Source organism: Oncorhynchus kisutch, linkage group LG23 (genome assembly GCF_002021735.2).
Source record: "Oncorhynchus kisutch isolate 150728-3 linkage group LG23, Okis_V2, whole genome shotgun sequence".
Classification (NCBI taxonomy): domain Eukaryota; kingdom Metazoa; phylum Chordata; class Actinopteri; order Salmoniformes; family Salmonidae; genus Oncorhynchus; species Oncorhynchus kisutch.
The window spans coordinates 30070140-30093342 of NC_034196.2; the positions used below are offsets into that span (position 1 = coordinate 30070140).

At 43.6% G+C, this 23203-nt stretch overlaps 1 protein-coding gene across 2 annotated transcripts in view; it reads right to left on the minus strand.

Annotated features, from left to right (window-relative positions):
• LOC109868772 (fibrinogen C domain-containing protein 1) overlaps positions 1 to 23203 on the minus strand; it is a 212892-nt gene that overhangs the window by 119831 nt on the left and 69858 nt on the right. For both annotated transcript variants that reach the window (XM_031803076.1, XM_020458504.2), the window contains 2 exons: positions 8816 to 8975; positions 334 to 470 (listed from right to left, as the gene is read on the minus strand). In XM_031803076.1, coding sequence (XP_031658936.1) covers positions 334 to 470; positions 8816 to 8975 — 297 coding nt within the window. The remainder of the gene's footprint in view (positions 1 to 333; positions 471 to 8815; positions 8976 to 23203) is intronic.

A 23203-nucleotide genomic window follows, 5' to 3' on the forward strand; every position in this document is an offset into this window, starting at 1 on the left:
GCGGCTTGGCAGGTGATATACTTTGTAATAAAGTAAAACATATATAAAGCTAAGATAATGAAAACCATTTCATTACCTAATCACTCTGGAGTTTTTATTTTGATTACCAACCCAATAAAAGTGTAGAGGAGGAGAGGGAGAAAGGAAAAACACTGTCTTTGTGGATGAAAAAGAACACTGTTGGAGTGCTTGAGGATATAAATGGCTGTGTTTCTTCTATTCTAATGCAGACACTTGAGAATATGGTCCCAGTCCCCTTCATGTTGATTGTGTGTGTGTGTGTGCTTACAAGCTTGCCTGTCTGTGTGTGTGTGTGTGTACAGTATGACTCACAGTCCAGCCCCCTCCGTCCGTGGTCATGTCACAGTAGACCTGGAAGCCGTAGGGGTAGTGAGTGGGAAACACAGAGTAGATGCCATCCTCCCTCTGACCATTAGCATACAGATCACCACAGTCACGAGGACGAGAGCCTAGAGAGATACAGAGACAGATATATATATTGTATATTATCTACCTCACTTGCTTTGGCAATGTTAACACATGTTTCCCATGCCAATAAAGCCCCTTGAATTGAATTTAGAGAGAGAGAGATGAGAGAGATGCAGAGAGAGAGAGAGATGCAGAGAGAGAGAGAGAGAAAGATACAGAGGGAGAGGGTAAGAGAGAGAGAGAGAAAGATACAGAGGGAGAGAGACAGAGCAGATAGTGAGAGAGGAGAGATACAGAGAGCGAGAGATACAGAAAGAGGGTAAGGGATACAGAGAGAGAGAGAGAGAGAGACACAGTTACAGAGAGAGAGACACAGTTACAGAGAGAGAGGAGAGAGAGAGAGAGGGAGAAAGATACAGAGGGAGAGAGACAGAGCAGATAGCGAGAGCGGAGAGATACAGAGAGAGATGCAGAGAGAGATGCAGAGAGAGAGAGAGAGATGCAGAGAGGGAGAAAGATACAGAGGGAGAGAGACAGAGCAGATAGCGAGAGAGGAGAGATACAGAGAGAGAGAGATACAGAAAGAGGGTAAGGGATACAGAGAGAGAGAGAGAGAGAGAGAGACACAGTTACAGAGAGAGAGATGCAGAGAGAGAGAGATGCAGAGAGAGAGAGAGATGCAGAGAGAGAGAGGGAGAAAGATACAGAGGGAGAGAGACAGAGCAGATAGCGAGAGAGGAGAGATACAGAGAGAGAGAGATACAGAAAGAGGGTAAGGGATACAGAGAGAGAGAGAGAGACACACAGTTACAGAGAGAGGGAGAAAGAGAAAGATACAGAGGGAGAGAGAGAGCGAATAGCGAGAGAGGAGAGATACAGAGAGGGAGAGACAGAAAGAGAGGGTAAGGGATACAGAAAGAGAGGGTAAGGGATACAGAGTGAGAGAGAGAGAGAGAGCGAGAGAGAGATGCAGAAGGTAAGAGAGAGAGACAAAGGGACAGAGAGAAAAAGAAGAGAAACAAAAAGCTCTGTTTGAATTCCAGCTGGAAAGCAAAACAAGTGGCTAAAACATTACGTAAGTGTAAACAAAGAGATATGACAGAGATGAGGAGAACATTCCACTAGACTTCTTAGCCTCAAACAGGCTTGGCAATGAGGAAGAGGGGGGTAATGGGGACTCCTTGGGTGGTGAGAGAGAGAGGGAGAGAAAGAGGGAGGAGGTTTGCTACCAAAATTGTGTTATTTTTGGAGCTTGTTTACAGTTGTGGCACAATGACTATCAACCTCAGATTCAGTACCAGAGTTGCTTTTCTTACAGATAACCTATACTGAACAAAAATGTAAGCCAACATGTAAAGATTTGGTCCCATGTTTAATGAACTGAAATAAAATATCCCAACATTTTCCATACGCACATAAAACGTATTTCCCTCGAATGTTGTGCACAAATGTGTTTACATCCCTGTTAGTGAGCATTTTCCTCATGGTGCTATCTATTTTGTGAAATGCACCAGTCCCTCCTGCAGCAAAGCACCCCCACAACATGATGCTGCCACCTTCTTGCTTCACGGTTCGGATGGTGTTCTTCAGCTTGCAAGCGTCCCCATTTTCCCTCCAAACATAACAATGGTCATTATGGCCAAACAGATACATTTTTGTTTCATCAGCCCAGAGGAAATTTCATCAAAAAGTACGATCTTTGTCCCCATGTGCAGTTGCAAACCGTAGCCTGGCTTTTAGATGGCGATTTTAGAGCAGTGGCTTCTTCCTTGCTGAGCGGCCTTAAAAGATTATTTCGATATAGGACTCCTTTTACTGTGGATATAGATACTTTTGTACCTGTTTCCTCCAGCATCTTCACAAGGTCCTTTGCTGTTGTTCTGGGATTGATTTCCACTTTTAGCACCATAGTACGTTCATCTCTAGGAGACAATTCTCTCCTTCCTGAGCGGTATGATGGCTGCATGGTCCCATGGTGTTTATACTTGCATACTATTGTTTGTACAGATGAATGTGGTACCTTCAGGTGTCTGGAAATTGCTCCCAAGGATGAACCAGACTTGTGGAGATCTACAAAAAAAATTTGGAGGTCTTGGCAGATTTATTTTGATATTCCCATGATGTCAAGCAAAGGGGCACTGAGTTTGAAGGTAGGCCTTGAAATACATCCACGGGTACACCTCCAATTGACTCAAATTATGTCAATTAGCCTATCAGAAGCTTCTAAAGCCATGCCATCATTTTCTGGAATATTCCAAACTGTTTAAAGGCACAGTCAAAACTTAGTGTATGTAAACTTCTGACCCACTGGAATTGTGAAACAGTGAGTTATAAGTGAAGTAATCTGTCTGTAAACAATTGTTGGAAAAATGACTTGTGTCATGCACAAAGTATATGTCCTAACCGAGTTGCCAAAACTATAGTTCGTGGAGAAATGTGTGGAGTGGTTGAAAAACAAGTTTTAATGACTCCAACCTAAGTGTTTACATTGTTCCCCCCTCCCCTTTGTTGTTCCACTCTTTTAGCTGCATTTTGGCCATTATTATGAGCCATCCTCCCCTCAGCAGCCTCCTGTGATTGAAATGGATCCTGTATCATCCTAGTTCTATATATGCAGGCATCCCGGAGTGTGAAATTACATCAAGGGTTGTAATGCGGTACCCATCTGTGTGAAATATTTATGAAAACCTGGGGCCTGTGGCAAACACACGCATAGGCACACACACACACACAAAAACACACACACTCTCTGGTGGCATTACCATTGGAGTGTGTGTGGTACATAAGTGTCAGCCGTTGTGTATTCCATGGCTGGCTGAAGAGGGAGAATCTACTGGAAGGCTTCCCTCAGGTCTGATGTAGGTTCATCTAAAGCTCCTGGCAGGTATGATGTAGGTTTGTCTGAAGCTTCCGTCAGGTCTGATGTAGGTTTGTCTGAAGCTTCCATTAGGTCTGATGGAGGTTCGCTTGAAGCTTCCCTCGGGGATCACACCTCAGTCTTTCTCAGGCTCTCACTCCAAGCACAACATCCCAATGGACACACCAATCACTACTCTCCAATCACTACCGCCTAGCTCCACTCCCATTCCCCAGGCACTCTCATTTGTTTACTTCTGTAACCGTAAAAGCCTTGGTTTAATGCATGTTAACATTAGAAGCCTCCTCCCTAAGTTTTGTTTTACTCACTGCTTGAGCACACTTTGCCAACCCGGATGTCCTAGCTGTGTCCGAATCCTGGCTCAGGAAGACTACCAAGAACCCTGAAATTTCCATCCCTAACTGTAACTTTTTCCGACAAGATAGAACTGCCAAAGGGGGCGGAGTTAGCCTGCAGAGTTCTGTCTTACTATGCAGGTCTGTACCCAAACAATTCTAGCTTCTACTTTTAAAAATCTACCTTTCCAGAAACAAATCTCTCACCGTTGCCGCTTGCTATAGGCCACCCTCTGCCCCCAGCTGTGCCCAGGACACCATATGTGAACTGATTGCCCCCCATCTATCTTCAGAGCTCGTGCTGCTAGGTGACCAAAACTGGGACATGCTTAAAATCCCGGCCATACTACAATCTAAACTTGATTCCCTCAATCTCACAGGAATTATCAATGAACCAACTAGGCACAACCCCAAATCTGTAAACACAGGCACCCTCATAGATATCATCCTAACCAACTTGCCCTCCAAAAATACCTCTACTAGAGGTTGACCAATTAATCTTAATGGCCGATTAATTAGGGCCGATTTCAAGTTTTCATAACAATAGGAAATCTGTATTTTTGCACACCGATTTGGGCGATAAAAAAAAAAAAAAAAGTTTTTTACACCTTTATTTAATCTTTTATTTAACTAGGCAAGTCAGTTAAGAACACATTCTTATTTTCAATGATGGCCTAGGAATGGTGGGTTAACTGCCTTGTTCAGGGGCAGAACGACAGATTTTTACCTTGTCAGCTCAGGGATTCAATCTTGCAACCTTACAGTTAACTAGTCCAACGCTCTAACCACCTGCCTCTCATTGCACTCCACGAGGAGCCTGCCTGTTACGCGAATGCAGTAAGCCAATGTAAGTTGCTAGCTAGCATTACATTTATCTTACAAAAAACAATCAATCAATCATAATCACTAGTTAACTACACATGGTTGATGATATTACTAGTTTATCTAGCGTGTCCTGCGTTGCATGTAATCGGTGCGGTGCGTATTCGCGAAAAAGGACTGTCCTTGCTCCAATGTGTATCTAACCATTAACATCAATGCCTTTCTTCAAATCAATACACAGAAATATATTTTTAAACCTGCATATTTAGCTAAAAGAAATCCAGGTTAGCAGGCAATATTAACCAGGTGAAATTGTTTCACTTCTCTTGCGTTCATTGCATGCAGAGTCAGGGTATATGCAACAGTTTGGGCCACCTAATTTGCCAGAATTGTACGTAATTATGACATAACATTGAAGGTTGTGCAATGTAACAGGAATATTTAGACTTATGGATGCCACCCGTTAGATAAAATACGGAACGGTTCCGTATTTCACTGAAAGAATAAACGTCTCGTTTTCTAAATGATAGTTTCAAGATTCGACCATATTAATGACCTAAGACTCGTATTTCTGTGTGTTATTATGTTATAATTAAGTCTATGATTTGATAGAGCAGTCTGACTGAGCGATGGTAGGCACCAACAGGCTCGTAAGCATTCATTCAAACAGCACTTTCGTGCGTTTTGCCAGCAGCTCTTTGCTGTGCTGCAAGTATTGCGCTGTTTATGACTTCAAGCCATCAACTCCTGAGAATAGGCTGGTGTAACCAATGTGAAATGGCTAGCTAGTTAGTGGGGTGCGCGCTAATAGCGTTTCAAACGTCACTCGCTCTGAGCCTTCTAGTAGTTGTTCCGCTTGCTCTGCATGGGTAACGCTGCTTCGAGGGTGGCTTTTGTCGATGTGTTCCTGGATCGAGCCCAGGTAGGGGAGAGGAGAGGGACGAAAGCTATACTGTTACACTGGCAATACTAAAGTGCCTATAAAAACATCCAATAGTCAAAGGTATATATGAAATACAAATGGTATAGAGAGAAATAATTCCTATAATAACTACAACCTAAATCTTCTTACCTGGGAATATTGAAGACTCATGTTAAAAGGAACCACCAGCTTTCATATGTTCTCATGTTCTGAGCAAGGAACTTAAACATTAGCTTTCTTACATGGCACATATTGCACTTTTACTTTCTTCTCCAACACTTTGTTTTTGCATTATTTAAACCAAATTGAACATGTTTCATTATGTATTTGAGACTAAATTGATTGTATTGATGTATTATATTAAGTTAAAATAAGTGTTAATTCAGTATTGTTGTAATTGTCATTATTACAAATAAATACAAAAAAATGGCCGATTTAATCGGTATCGGCTTTAATGGCCCCCCAATAAATCGGTATCGGCCTCGATTTTGAAAAATCATAATCGGTCGACCTCTAACCTGCATCCGTAATGGATCAGCAGTCAAACGACCACCACTCATCACTGTCAAACGCTCCCTAAAACACTTCAGCGAGCAGGCCTTTCTAATTTAATTGGCCAGGGTATCCTGGAAGGATATCGACCTCATCCCGTCAGTAGAGGATGCCTGGTTATTCTTTAAAAGTGCCTTCCTCACCATCTGAAATAAGTATGCCACTTTCGAAAAATGTAGAACCAGGAACAGATATAGCCCTTGGTTCTCTCCAGACCCGACTGCCCTTGACCAGCACAAAAACATCCTGTGGTGTTCAGCATTAGCATTGGATAGCCCCCGTGATATGCTTTTCAGGGATGTTAGGAACCAATATACACAGGCAGTTAGGAAAGCTAAGGCTAGTTTTTTCAAGCAGAAATTTGCATACTGTAGCACAAACTCAAAAAAGTTCAGGGACACTGTAAAGTCCATGGAGAATAAGGGCATCTCCTCCCAGCTGCCCACTGCACTGAGGCTAGGAAACACTGTCACCACCGATATATCCACGATAATTGAGAATTTCAATAAGCATTTCTCTATGGCTGGCCATGCTTTGCACCTGGCTACCCCTACCCCGGTCAACAGCCCTGCACTCCCCACAGCAACTCGCCCAAGCCTCCCCGATTTCTCCTTCACCCAAATCCGGATAGCTGAAAGAGCTGCAATATCTGGACCGCTACAAATCAGTCGGGCTAGACAGTCTGGACCCTCTCTTTCTAAAATGATCTGCCGAAATTGTTGCAACCCCTATCACAAGCCTGTTCAACCTCTCTTTCGTATCATCTGAGATTCCCAAAGATTTGAAAGCTGCAGTGGTCATCCCCCTCTTCAAAGTGGGAGACACTCTAGACCCAAACTGCTACAGACATATATCTATCCTACCCTACCCTTTTAAGGTCTTCGAAAGCCAAGTTAACAAACCGATTATCAACCATTTCGAATCTCACTGTACCTTCTCCGCTATGCAATCTGGTTTCAGAGCTGGTCGCGGGTGCACCTCAGCCACGCTCAAGGTCCTAAATGATATCATAACCGCAATCGATAAGAGACAATACTGTGCAGCCGTATTCATTGACCTGGCCAAGGTTTTCAACTCAATCACCACATTCTTAATGGCAGACTCAACAGCCTTGGTTTCTCAAATGATTGCCTCGCCTGGTTTACCAACTACATCTCTGATAGAGTTCAGTGTGTCAAATCGGAGGGCCTGTTGTCCAGACCCCTGGCAGTCTCTATTGGGGTGCCACAGGATTCAATTCTCGGGCCGACTCTCTTCTCTGTATACATCAATGATGTCGCTCTTGCTGCTGGTGATTCTCAAATCCACCTCTACCCAGACGACACCATTCTGTATACTTCTGGCCGTTCATTGGACACTGTGTTAACTAACCTTCAATGCCATACAACTCTCCTTCCGTGGCCTCCAACTGCTCTTAAATGCAAGTAAATCTAAATGCATGCTCTTCAACCGATCACTGCCTGCACCTGCCCGCCCGTCCAGCATCACTACTCTGGACGACTCTGACTTAGAATATGTGGATAACTACAAATACCTATGTTTCTGGTTAGACTGTAAACTCTCCTTCCAGACTCACATTAAGCATCTCCAATCGGCTTCCTATTTCGCAACAAAGCATCCTTCACTCATGCTGCCAAACATACCCTTGTAAAACTGACCATCCTACCAATTCTCGACTTTGGCGATGTAATTTACAAAATAGCCTCCAATACCCTACTCAACAAATTGTATGCAGTCTATCACAGTGCCATCCGTTTTGTCACCAAAGCCCCATATACTACCCACCACTGCGACCTGTACGCTCTCGTTGGCTGGCCCTCGCTTCACTCTCGTCGCCAAAAACACTGGCTCCAGGTCATCTACAAGTCTCTGCTAGGTAAAGCACCGCCTTATCTCAGCTCACTGGTCACCATAGCAGCACCCACTCGTAGCACACGCTCCAGCAGGTATATCTCACTGGTCACCCCCAAAGCCAATTCATCCTTTGGCCGCCTTTCCTTCTAGTTCTCTGCTGCCAAGGACTGGAACGAACTGCAAAAATCACTGAAGCTGGAGACTCATATCTCCCTCACTAGCTTTAAGCACCAGCTGTCAGAGCAGCTCACAGATCACTGCACCTATACATAGCCAGTCTGTAAACAGCCCATCCAACTACCTCATCCCCATACTGTATTTATTGATTTATCTTGCTCCTTTGCACCCCAGTATCTCTACTTGCACATTCATCTTCTGCACATCTACTATTCCAGTGTTTAATTGCTATATTGTAATTACTTTGCAACCATGGCCAATTTATTGCCTTAACTCTCTTATCTTACCTAATTTGTACTCACTGTATATACTTTTCCCCCCTTTTTTCCCCTACTGTATTACTGACTGTATGTTTGTTTATTCCATGTGTAACTCTGTGTTGTTGTATGTGTCGAACTGCTATGCTTTATCTTGGCCAGGTCGAAGTTGCAAATGAGAACTTCTTCTCAACTAGCCTACCTGGTTAAAAGGTGATTTAAAAAATATATATATTTACATACTGTACTGTATATTCAACACTCATGCATTCAACACTAGCACCAAGGGTAATGAGGTAATATTAATCTCTGCCACTGGCAGATAGAGATACAGTACTATATTGAACAACACAGAGAACTATAGAGTATGTCTACAGGAACTGACAGAGTCAGACACATATGAAGACACAGAGACACACACACATAGACATATGCATGAATGGCAGACAGACAGACAGGCAGACAGACAGTTACATAACCAGACAGCCACAAAGCCAGCCAGCCAGCCGGCCACATAGCCAGTCAGCCACATAACTAGCCAGCAAGCCAGCCTGCTAGCCAGACATGGACAGACAGCTAACAGACTTACCATTGGCACAGCCTTTGAGACGAGCCCCTCTGACCGGTGCTCTCTGTAGGTCAGCCTTGACCCGAGCCTTCAGTCCCCCTGTCTCCTTCTGCATGGAGCTGAGAGCATCGCTCACAGTGTTCACCACCTTCACCATGTTGATTTGGCTCTCAGACAGTAGCTGCAATACACACAGTATTAACCATTAGTTAACCCCAACTTGTGAACTTGATTAAGTTATGTTGTGCAGTTTGTTGCTAACGTTACTTTGCTACCTTGCTACCTGCCACTGTTTTTACTTTTTAAGAAGCGTTTTAGTTTTTTTTTTTCCATGAACTTTTTTCATTGAGCTTTTTCTCCCCGGGCGCTTTATCTGGGCATGGTTCAACAGGACCTCCACCAGCTGAAGCTGTAGTAACATTAACATTATGCCTTCTAATTGCAGTCGCTGTAATCATAATATGCAAGAGAACGATTGCCTGTTGTTTAGGATATCTGTGCTGCAAGCTCAGCTTCAGATGCAATGGTTAGGCAAGAGCAATTTAAGTGTAGGAAAGGATGAAACAGCGTCTGTGCCACCAATAAGTACAAATAGTAGTATAAATCCCCCCGCACAGTCCACACAGCCGGACATTTTTCTCATGGCTTCCGGAAGGAAATGCTGTAAGAGTCCTCAAACGGTGTAGCTCATTCAGTCAACAGAAACTTTCAACCGGTTCTCTACATTAAGCGACGAGTCGGAGTCAGAGGCCGAGCCTTCTCTGGCCTCGCCTCCACCCGTTACTGGGTCTGAGACGCCGAAGCCTCCCACCATTAGCTCTGACAAATTGAAAACTCTAGTCATTAGTGACTCCATTACCTGCAATATGAGACTAAAAAAGAATAATCCCGCGATCATACACCGTTTACCAGGGGGCAGGGCTACATACGTTAAGGCTACACTGAAGATGGTGCTGGCTAAGGCTAAAACTGCTGACTGTAGAGAGTATAGGGATATTTGTTATCCACGTCGGCACCAACAATGTTAGGATGAAACAGTCAGAGGTCACCAAGCGCAACATAGGTTCAGCGTGTAAATCACTCCCCCTAACTGGCCCCCTCCCAGTTAGGGGGAGTGATGAGCTCTACAGCAGTCTCACAACTCAATCACTGGTTGAAAACTGTTTTCTGCCCCTCCCAAAATATAGAATTTGTAGATAATTGGCCTCTGGGACTCACCCACAAACAGGACCAAACCTGGCCTGCTGTGGAGTGACAAACTCCATCCGAGCTGGAGGGGTGCTCTCATCTTATTTATGGACATAGACAGCGCTCTAACTCTAGCTTCACAATGAGATAGGGTGCAGGCCAGGCAGCAGGCTGTTAGCCAGCTTGCCAGCTTAGTGGAGTCTGCCACTAGCACAGTCAGTGTAGTCAGCTCAGCTATCCCCATTGAGACCGAGTCTGTGCCACAATCTAGGTTGGGCAAAAATAAACATGGCGGTGTTTGCCTTAGCAATCTCACTGGAATAAAAACCTCCTCCATTCCTGTAATTATTGAAAGAGATTGTGATATATCACATCTCAAAATAGGGCTGCTTATTGTTAGATCCCTAACTTCCAATGCAGTTATAGTCAATTACCTAATCACTGATCATAATCTTGATGTGATTGGCCTGACGTGAAACATGGCTTAAGCCTGATTAATTTACTGTGTTAAATGAGGCCTCTCCTCCTGATTACACTAGCGACCATATCCCCTGTGTTTCACGCAAAGGCGGAGGTGTTGCTAACATTTACGATAGCAAATTTCAATTTACCCCCCAAAAAATGACTTAGTTTTTGTCTTTTAAGCTTCTGGTCATGAAATCTATGCAGACTCCTCAATCACTTTTGTTTACAGGCCTTCTGGGCCGTATACACCATTCCCCACTGAGTTCCCTGAATTCCTATCAGACCTTGTAGTCATGGCAGATAATATTCACAATTTTGGTTAAATTCACATGGAGAAGTCCACAGACCCACTCCAAAAGTACTTCGGAGCATCATTGACTCAGTGGGATTTGTTCCATTATGTCTCCGGACCTACTCACTGCCACAGTCATACTCTGGACCTAGATTTGTCCCATGGAATAAATATTGTGGATCTTAATGTTTTTCCTCATAATCCAGGACTATTTGGTATTTTATTAGGATCCCCATTAGCTGTTGCAAAAGCAGCAGCTACTCTTCCTGGGGTCCACACAAAACATGAAACATAATACAGAATGACATAATACAGAACATCATTAGACAAGAACTGCTTAAGGACAGAACTACATACAATTTTTAAAAGGCACATGTAGCCTACATATCAATGCATTCACACAAACTATCTAGGTGAAATAATTTTTGAAACCAAGTTTGTTGTTTAATTGAGCAATATGAGATGGAAGGAAGTTCCATGCAATAAGGGCTCTATATAATACTGTATGTTTTCTTGCATTTGTTCTGGATTTGGGGACTATGAAAAGACTCCTGGTGGCATGTCTGGTGGGATAAGTGTGTGTGTAAATTTACTTTGCAAACAATTTGGGATTTTCAACATATTAATGTTTCTTATAAAAAGAAGAAGTGATGCAGTCAGTCTCTCCTCAACTCTTAGGGGACTGGCATGCGTAGTATTTATCAGCCCTCCGATTACAATTAAGAGCAAAACGTGCCGCTCTGGTCTGGGCTAGCTGCAACAACTAGGTCTTTGCTTGCCGCACTGGACCACATGACTGGACAATAATCAAGATTAGACAAAACTAGAGCCTGCAGAACTTGCTTTTTGGAGTGTGATGTCAAAAAAATCAGAGCATCTCTTTATTACGGCTAGACCTCTCCCCATCTTTGCAACCACTGAAACTATATGTTTTGACCATGACAGTTTACAATGTAAGGTAATGCCAAGTAATTTAGTCTCCTCAACTTGTTCACCAGCCACACCATTCATTACCAGATTCAGCTGAGGTCTAGCACTTAAGGAATGATTTGTGCCAAATACAATGCGCTTAGTTTTATAGATATTCGGGACCAGTTTATTACTGGCCACCCATTCCAAAACAGACTACAACTCTTTGCAGTGACTTCATTAGCTGATGCGTATATGGTTGAATCATCAGCATACATGGACACACATGCTTTGTTTAATGCCAGTGGCAGGTCATTGGTAAAAATAGAAAAGAGTAGAGGGCTGAAAGAGCTGCCCTGTGGTACACCACATTTTACATGTTTGACATTAGAGACACCTCCATTAAAGAAAACCCTTTGAGTTCTATTATATAGATACAGTAGCTCTGAATCCACAATATGGAAGAGGTTTAAAAATGCCTCAGCACTTAAGTATTTTCAACAACAGGTTATGGTCAGTAATATCAAAGGCTGCAATGAAATCTAACAGTACAGCTCCAACAATCTTCTTGTTATCAATTTCTTTCAACCAATCATCAGTCATTTGTGTCAGTGCAGTACATGTTGAGTGCCCTTCTCTATAAGCATGCTGAAAGTCTGTTGTTACACTATTTATAGAGAAATAGTGTCACGCTGGCATAAAGGGTTGGGAGACAGGCGCAGGAATGCATAATAGGGTTATTTATTACACCCAAATTATGGTGCGCCGTGAACAGGCACGGGGACAAAGACCAAATAAACACTATACAAAACACAGGGTTGAAACCCAAACAAAAGCGCGAGGAGTACCTTGAATAAATAACACAAGCGCACAATGATTATCACACGGGACGAGACCCCTAATCATCTGCGCAATCCACAATGGCACGAAAGCCAAAACACACAGCACAGGTACTCACTGCCTTCCTGAAGACACGACCAACAGACATAGTAACAATAATCGACAGAACAATGGTAAACCAAGGACACACTTATAAAATTACTAATCACTGGGAATAGGGGCCAGGTGTGCGTAATGAATGTTCCGAAGGGATCCGTGACAAATAGCATTGTATTTGGTCAAACACATTTTTTTCCAACAGTTTGCTAAGAGCTGGCAGCAAGCTTATAGGTCTGCTGTTAGAATCAGTAAAGGCCGATTTACCACTCTTGGGTAGCGGAATTACTTTGGCTTCCCTCTAGGCCTGAGGACAAAGACTTTCCTCTAGGCTCAGATAAAAAATATGACAGATATGAGTGGCTATAGAGTCAGCCACCATCCTCAGTAGCTTTCCATCTAAGATGTCAATGCCAGGGAGTTTGTCATTATTGATCGTTAACAATCATTTTTCCACCTCTCCCACACTAACTTTACAAAATTCAAACTTGCACTGCTTTTCTTTCATTATTAGTTGTTTTATGCATGAATATAATTGCTCACTTTTTGCCGTGCGCATTTCCTGCCTAATTTTGCCCACTTTGCCAATGAAATAATCATAAAAATATTTGGCAACATCAAATGGTTTTGTGATGAATAAGCCATCTGATTTGAATTGAGTTGAATTTGTCTTTCTGCCCATAATTTAATTTAATTCTTTATATCATCATTCTTTATATCATTGATCTTTGCTTCATAATACATTTTCTTCTTCTTTCTGTTGAGTTTAGTCACATAATTTCTCAATTTGCAGTAAGTAAGCCAGTCAGATGTACAGCCAGACTTATTAGCCACTCCTTTTCCCCTCTCTTACAACCATACAGTTTTTCGAAATCCTCATCAATCGATGGATCTTTAACTGTACTAACATTCCGTTTCTTAACAGGTGCATGTTTATCAATAATTGGAAGAAGGAATTGCATAAATTCATCAAGTGCAGCGTCTGGATGCTACTCATTAATCACATCAGACCAACAAATATTTTTAACACCATCCACATAACAGTCACAACAAAATATTTTGTATGATCTCTTATACACTATTTTAGGCCCATCTGTTGGAACTTTGGCTTTCCTGGATTTAGCCACGATATCGTGATCACTGCATCCAATGGGTACGGATACAGCTTTAGAACAAAGTTCTACCGCATTAGTAAAAATGTGATCAATACATGTGGATGATCTTGTTGCTGTAGTGTTTGTAAACACCCTGGTAGGTTGATTAATAACCTGAACCAGATTACAGACACTGGTTACAGTCAGAAGCTTGCTCTTGAACAAACAGCTTGATGAAAACCAGTCAATATGCAGGTCCCCAAGAAAGTAGACATCTCTGTCACATCACATACACAATCAGGCATTTCACACACAATATTTAGATACTGACTATTGGCACTTGGTTGCCTATAGAAACACTCAAATGAAAAGGCTTTAGATATTCCAAGTGAACCTGCAACCACAACACTTCAATAACACTTGACATAAGATATTCTCTAAGTATTACAAGGATATGGCTGTATATCCGGCTAGTTCCAATGCCAAATAGCTCGTCAGGAATCATTTGGCAGGATCACAGGAAAGATACAAGCAGTCCCAGCAACTTATGCCAACTGCGTCGCAGGATCCAACATAAGAAGCTAGGTAGCTACCAAGAACTATCCAATATACTTTCAAACAACAAAGTTGCTTTTGGAGCACCTTATGTTTGCAATCGCAACAAATAATCTGCTCAGGCCCCAACCAAGCATCATCAAAAGCTGTGCTATAAATTCTCGGACATGCAAAGATTCCTAGATGCCCTTCCACTCCCTCCACCTATCCAAGGACGTCAGAGTACAAAAATTGGTTAACCACCTAACTGAGGAACTCGATTTAACCTTGCATAATACCCTAGATGCAGTTTCACCACTTAAAACTAGCTCCCTGGTATACAGAAAATTAGAACGGAAATGGTGTTAAGTCTTCCGACTAGCTTGGAAAGACAGTAACATGCAGTATCGAAGAGCTCTCACTGCTGCTCGATCATCCTATTTTTCCAACTTAATTGAGGAGAATCATTGGAAAGCAAATGATGGACTCCTCTTTAAATCTGTGTATTTCTCCAAAGCTCAGTTGTCCTGAGTCTGCACAACACTGTCAGGACCTAGGATCAAGGGAGACACTCAAGTGTTTTAATACAATATATCTTGACACATTGATGAAAATAGTCATGCCTCTAAACCTCCCATTCCTCTCAATTTTTTTTGAAAAAGCTGTTGTACGGCAACTCACTGCCTTCCTGAAGACAAACAATGCATATGAAACGCTTCAGTCCGGTTTTAGACCCCATCATAGCACTGAGACTGCACTCATGAAGGTGGTAAATTACCTTTTAAAGGCATCAGATCGAGGCTCTGCTTTTGATACTATCGATACTGAAATTTGTCTACATGGACAGGTTCTGGCCTGGTTTAGATCTTATCTGTCGGAACGATATCAGTTTGTCTCTGTGGATGGTTTGTCCTCTGACAAATCAACTGTAAACTTCAATGTTCCTAAAGGTTCCGTTCTAGGACCACTATTGTTTTAACTATATATTTTACCTATTGCTAATGTCATTCGGAAACATAATGTTAACTTTCACTGCTACGCGGACGATACACAGTTGTACATTTCAATGAAACATGGTGAAGCCCCAAAATTGCCCTCCCTGGAAGCCTTTCTTTCAGACATAAGGAAGTGGATGGTGGCAAATGTTTTACTTTAAACTTGGGCAAAACAGAGATGCTAGTTCTAGGTCCCAAGAAACAAAGAGATCTTCTGTTGGATCTGACAATTAATCTCGATGGTTGTACAGTCTTCTCAAATAAAACTGAAGGACCTCGGCATTACTCTGGACTCTGATCCCTCTTTTGATGAACATATCAATACTGTTTCAAGGACAGCTTTTTTCCATCTATGTAACATTGCAAAAAATAGAAACTTTGCACAAAAATGATGCAGAAAAATTCATCCATTCTTTTGTCACTTCAAGATTAGACTCCTGCAATGCTCTACTTTCCGGCTACCCAAATAAACCACTAAATAACCTTCAATTCAAGATGGCGCCGGAGGAGATGCCTGCCGTTTTACGGTCTCCTAACAAATGGTGCTATTATGTGTTTTTTTCTGTGATATTTGTAAATTATTCTGTACATAATGTTTTGGCAACCGTATCTTACGGCAGAAAAGAGCTTCTGGATATCAGGACAGCGATCACTCACCTCGGATTAGACAAACATTTCTTCTTCAACAACAACAACAACAGCAGCAAGCAGGACTCACACGATATTCTCCAAACAATCCACAGGGCAGACATCCCAATTATTCGCAAAAGGAAGCGACGCAGAGGATGAAGAGTCGGGTGCCTCGTCCCGCAGAAGACAACTAGGAAAGCTGCCATTACCGTCAATATTACTCACCAACGTGCAATCATTGGACAATAAACTAGACGAGGTAAGATCACGAATATCCTACCAACAGGACATAAAAAACTGTAATACCCTATGTTTCGAGGTATCGTGGCTGAATGACGACATGGATATTCAGCTAGCGGGATACATGCTGCACCGGCAGGATAGAACAGCACACTCCGGTAAGACGAGGGGGGGCGGTCTGTGCATATTTGTAAACAACAGCTGGTGCACGAAATCTAAGGAAGTCTCTAGATGAGCAACTAGAGGAAAAATGAGCAACCAGAGGAGATCTAGATCACCTGTACTCCACACACAGAGTCGCGTACAAAGCTCTCCCTTGCCCTCCATTTGGTAAATCCGACCACAACTCTATCCTGCTGATTCCTGCTTACAAGCAAAAAAATAAAGCAGGAAGCACCAGTGTCCCGGTCTATAAAAAAAGGTCAGAGGAAGCAGATGCTAAACTACAGGACTGCTTTGCTATCACAGACTGGAACATGTTCCGGGATCCTTCCGATGACATTGAGGAATGCACAACATCAGCCACTGGCTTTATCAATAAGTGCATTGAGGACGTCGTCCCCACAGTGACTGTACATACCCCAACCAGAAGCCATGGATTACAGGCAACATTCGCACTGAGCTAAAGGGTAGAGCTGCCGCTTTCAAGGTGTGGGACTCTAACCCGGAAGCTTACAATAAATCCCGCTATGCCCTGTGACGAACCATCAAACAGGCAAAGCCTCAATACAGGGCTAACATTGAATCATACTACACCGGCTCCGACGCTCGTCGGATGCGGCACAGCTTGCAAACTATAACAGACTACAAAGGGATGCTGCCCAGTCACACGAGCCTACCAGACGAGCTAAATCACTATGCTCGCTTGAAGGCAAGCAACACTGAGGCATGCATGAGTGCATTGGCTGTTACGGACGACTGTGTTATCACGCTCTCCATAGGCGACGTGAGTAAGACCTTTAAACAGGTCAACATACACAAGGCTGCGGGGCCAGACGGATTACCAGGACATGTGCTCCGGGCATGTGCTGACCACCTGGCAGGTGTCTTCACTGACATTTTCAACATGTCCTTCATTGAGTCTGTAATACCAACATGCTTCAAGCAGACCACCATAGTCCCTGTACCCAAGAACACAAATGACTACAGACCCGTAGCCCTCACGTCCGTAGCCATGAAGTGCTTTGAAAGGCTGGTAATGGCTCACATCAACATCATTATCCCAGAAACCCTAGACCACACTCCAATTTGCATACCGCCCAAACAGATCTACAGATGATGCCATCTCTATTGCTCTCCACACTGCCCTTTCCACCTGGACAAAAGGAACACCTATGTGAGAATGCTGTCCATTGACTACAGCTCAGCGTTCAACACCATAGTACCCTCAAAGCTCATCACCAAGCTAAGGATCCTGGGACTAAACACCTCCCTCTGCAACTGGATCCTGACAGGCCGCCCCCAGGTGGTGAGGGTAGGTAGCAACACATCTGCCACGCTGATCCTCAACACTGGACCTCCCCAGGGGTGTGTGCTCAGTCCCCTCCTGTACTCCCTGTTCACCCACGACTGCATGGCTAGGCACGACTCCAACACCATCATTAAGTTTGCTGACGACACAACAGTAGGCCTGATCACCGACAATGACGAGATAGGGAGTAGGTCAGAGACCTGGCCGGGTGGTGCCAGAATAACAACCTATCCCTCAATGTAACCAAGACTAAGGAGATTGTGGTCTACAGGAAAAGGAGCACCGAGCACGTCCCCATTCTCATCGACGGGGCTGTAGTGGAGCAGGTTGAGAGCTTCAAATTCCTTGTTGTCCACATCAACAACAAACTAGATTGGTCCAAACACACCAAGACTGTTGTGAAGAGGGCACTACAAAGCCTATTCCCCCTCAGGAAACTAAAAAGATTTGGCATGGGTCCTGAGATCCTCAAACGGTTCTACAGCTGCAACACCGAGAGCATGCTGACCGGTTGCATCATTTCCTGGTACGGCAATTGCTCGGCCTCCGACCGCAAGTCACTTCAGAGTGTAGTGCGTAGGGCCCAGTACATCACTGGGGCAAAGCTACCTGCCATCCAGGACCTCTACACCAGGCGGTGTCAGAGGAAGGCCCTAAAAATGGTCAAATACCTCAGCTACCCCAGTCATAGACTGTTCTCTCTACTACCGCATGGCAAGTGGTACCGGAGTGCCAAGTCTAGGACAAAAAGGCTTCTCAACAGTTTTTACCCCCAAGCCATAAGACTCCTGAAAAGGTAACCAAATGGTTACCCGGACTATTTGCATTGTGTGCCCTTTAACGATACCTACGTATCGTAGAAATTTATTTCTGAGGTTGTTTTATTTCTATACTTACCTACACACACACACACATACCTTTTTTTTACACAATTGGTTAGAGCCTGTAAGTAAGCATTTCACTGTAAGGTTTACACCTGTTGTATTCGGCGCACTTGACAAATTACATTTGATTTGATTTGAGTTCGTGCTAAACATGGCTGCTAGAATCTTGACAATAACCAAAAAATGTGATCATATAACTCCAGTGCTAGTCTCTCTACACTGGCTTCCTGTTAAGGCTTGGGCTGATTTCAAGGTTTTACTGCTAACCTACAAAGCATTACATGGGCTTGCGCCTACCTATCTTTCCGATTTGGTCCTGTCGTACATACCTACACGTACGCTACGGTCACAAGACGCAGACAATGTTGCTCATTGGCTGGTAATTGGCCCCCACCATGGACCAGACCTGTGTACCTCTGATATAAGCCAATATCCCCTGCATGCTGTCCGCTGATTGGATTAGAGAAAAGAGCCAGAGCCCATTGGAATGATAATGATAATGATAATGAGGTTTCAGGAGAGAATAGATTAAGAAATCTCTCTAACTGTTTCTGTTGTTAACTTCTACCTCTTTACGTCTTTACTTGCTGCTCTGTTCTTCAATGCTGTACACATTACCTAGCTCATCCTGTGCTACTTGGCCAGCAGCTATATGGCCGGGTGTTGGGTACAGACACATGCAAGCACAGACATACACACACGATGCAGCGGTCTAAGGCACTGCATCACAGTGCTAGCTGTGTCACTACAGATCCTGGTTTGATAGGATGTGGCATGTGGCAGTCAGCCGCGACTGGGAGACCCATGAGGTGGTGCACAATTCGCCCAGCGTCATCTGGGTTTGGGGAGGTTTTGGCCGGCCGGGATGTCCTTGTCCCATTGCACTCTAGCGAGTTCTGTGGCGGGGGCCGGGGCACACACATGCTGACATGGTCGACAGGTGTACAGTGTTTCCTCCGACACATTGGTGCGGCTGGCTTCCGGGTTAAACAGGCATTGTGTCAGGAAGCAGTGCAGCTTGGTGGGGTTGTGTTTCGAAGGACGAACGCGTCTCGACCTTCGCCTCCCCGTGTCCATACGTGAGTTGCAGCGATGGGACAAGACTGTAACTATCAATTGGATACCACGAACTTTAGGAGAAAAAGGGGTACAAAAAAATAATAATAATATACTAAAAATAAAGGTAAACCACCACTTCCCTCTGTATTATGGTCCAATGTGAATTCATTGGAAAATAAACTGGTCGATTAACAATTAAGACTATCCTACCAATGGAACATTAAAACTGTAATATCTTATGTTTCACCAAGACATGGCTGAGCAACGACACAGATAATATAGAGCTGGCTGGCTTCTCCATGCATCGGCAGGAGCTAGACGAGAGGGGGGGGGTCTATTTGTCAATAACTGCTGGAGCACGATGTCTAATTGTATTGCTCACCTGAGGTAGAATACCTCATGATAAGCTGTAGACCACTCTATCTACCAAGACAGTTCTCATCTATATTATTCGTAGCCATCTATTTACCACCACAAAGTGATGCTGTATAAGGTCATAAGCAAACAAGAAAATGCTCATCCAGAAGCTGTGCTCCTAGTGGCCGGGGACTTTAATGCAGGAAAACTAAAATCCATTTTACCTAATTTCTACCAGCATGTCACATGTGCAACCAGAGGAAAAAAACTCTAGACCACCTTTACTCCACAAACAGAGATGGATACAAAGCTCTCCCTCACCCTCCATTTGGCAAATCTGACCATAATTCTATCCTCCTGATTGCTGCTTACAAGCCAAATATAAAGCAGGAAGTACCAGTGACTCGCTCAGTACGTGTCACGACTCCGACCGAAGGTGGCTCCCTTTCCCGTTCGGGTGGTGCTCGGCGGTCGTCGTCGCCGGCCTACTAGCTGCCACTGATTCTTTTCTCCCACTCCTTATGTGTTTATTGAGTACACCTGTTTTGAGTTGGTTATAATTAGTGAGGCTTAATTAGTCAGCCGGCCCGCCTGGTTCTTTGTGCGGGATTGATTATTGTAACCCTGGTGTTTGCATTAGATGTATATGTTTGTGTATTTAGTGCTAGACTGTTTTTCGTTTCCCTGTGTCTGGGGCATTTGGTTTGAGCACCCGTAAGTGGGGGGACCGTAGTTCTCCGTGTGTGCATTAATGAAGCACTTTATTGAACTCTGCTTTCCTGCGCCTGATTTCACCCTCACGACACCCAGGACCGGAATATGTTCCGAGATTCATCCAATGGCATTGAGGAGTATACCACCTCAGTCACCGGCTTCATCAATAAGTGCATTGACGACGTCGTCCCCACAGTGACCGTAGATACATTTTCCAACCAGAAGCCAGGAATTACAGGTAACATCCGCACCGGCCTAAAGGCTAGATCTGACGCTTTTAAGCCTTGTGTGGTGTTCGGGTCTGTGGGACACATTTTCAATGTTAACTTAAAGAAAAATGATCATTGATCTTGGCTCATTTTCTGTGAATAACATGTAAAATAACACATTTTAATTGAGTGCACACTGTGCAACCCCTACACATTTATGGTGTTTGTGTCCACTGGACCCAAGGGTAATAAAAGTGTGTGTGTAGTTGAAAACAAGTAAAAATTAAACAAAAAGGTTTGTTGTATGCCTTCACTCTGTCTTCCTCCTCCCTGGGCCTGCTGTTTCAACATAGCACCAAATACATGTCTGTCTCCTTGCCTGTCTGCCTGTTTCCTGCTTTTCTCACACTCCTTACCCTTTGTAGTGTGTGAAACTGTCATCTCAGATTTTCAAAATATGCTTTTCAACCAAAGCTACACAAGCATTTGTGTAAGAGTATTGATAGCCTAGCATAGCATTAAGCCTAGAATCCAGCAGGCAACATTTTCACAAAAACAAGAAAAGCATTCAAATAAAATCTACAACGCCAAACTTTTCTAAATTAACTACATAATATCGACAGAAACATGGCAAACGTTGTTTAGAATCATCCTCAAGGTGTTTTTCACATATCTATTCGATGATAAATCCTTCGTGGCAGTTGGGTTTCTCCTCAGTATCAAACGGAAAAGTACTGCAGCTGGAGATTACGCAATAATTGCAACGGAGGACACCAAGCGACCACCTGGTAAATGTAGTCTCTTAGGGTCAATCTTCCAATGATATGCCTACAAATACGTCACAATGCTGCAGACACCTTGGGAAAACGTGGAAAAGGTAAGCTCCTAGCTCCTCCACAGCCATATAAGGAGTCATTGCCATGAGGCAGTTTTAAAAAATGCGGCACTTCCTGATTGTATTTTTATTTGGGGTTTTTCTGAACATCAGTTCTGTGGCACTCACAGACAATATCTTTGCAGTTTTGGAAACGTCAGAGTGTTTTCTTTTGAAAGCTGTCAATTATATGCATAGTCGAGCATCTTTTCGTGACAAAATATCTTGTTTAAAACGGAAAGTTTTTCATCCAAAAATTAAAAGAGCGCCCCCTATATCGAAGAAGTTAAGGAGCGGGACACTAATCCGGTCGACTCAGACGAACGATCAAAGAGGCAAAGCGTCAATACAGGACTAAGAATGACTTCTACTAAACCGTCTCTGATGCTCATCGGATGTGGCAGGGCTTGAAAAATGAGACGGACTACAAAGGGAAACCCAGCTGTGAGCTGCCCAGTGACGAGAGCCTACCAGACGAGCTAAATGCATTTAATGCTCGCTTCGAGGCAAGTAACATTAAATCATGCATGAGAGCAGCAGCTGTTCCGGACAACTGTGTGATCACTCTCTCCATAACCGATGTGAGCAAGATCTTTAACTTCTTCGCGGCTAGGAGGCAGTTTTCGGAAGTTTGGATGAATGAGGTGCCCAAAGTAAACTGCCTGTTACCCAGACCCAGAAGCTAGGATGCACATATAGTTGGTAGTATTGGATAGAAATGTCTGTGAGTATAACAGAACTCATAATTACACCTCTGCTGTCTTCAACCAAGATCTCAGCAATCACTGCCTCATTGCCTAAATCCGTAATTGGTCAGTGGTCAAGCGACCTCCACTCATTACTGTCAAACGCTCCCTGAACACTTCAGCGAGCAGGCCTTTCTAATCGATAATGATCTCATCCCGTCAGTAGAGGATGCCCGGTATTTTTTTTTAAATGCCTTTCTAACCATCTTAAATAAGCATGCCCGATTCAAGAAATTTAGAACCAGGAACAGATATAGCCCTTGGTTCTCCCCAGACCTGACTGCCCTTAACCAACACAAAAACATCCTATGGCGTTCTGCATTAGCATCGAACAGCCCCCGTGATATGCAGCTTTTCAGGGAAGCTAGAAACCATTATACACAGGCAGTTAGAAAAGCCAAGGCTAGCTTTTCAAGCAGAAATTTGCTTCCCGCTACACTAACTCACAAAAGTTCTGGGATACTGTAAAGTCCATGAAGAATAAGAACACCTCCTCCCAACTGCCCACTGCACTGAAGATAGGAAACACTGTCACCACTGATAAATCCACTATAATTGAGAATTTCAATAAGCATTTTTCTACGGCTGGCCATGCTTTCCACCTGGCTACCCCTACCTCGGTCAACAGCACTGCACCCCCCACAGCAACTCGCCCAAGCCTTCCCTATTTCTCCTTCTCCCAAATCCAGTCAGCTGATGTTCTGAAAGAGCTGCAAAATCTGGACCCCTACAAATCAGCCAGGCTAGACAATCTGGACCCTTTCTTTCTAAAATGATCTGCCGAAATTGTTGCCACCCCTATTACTAGCCTG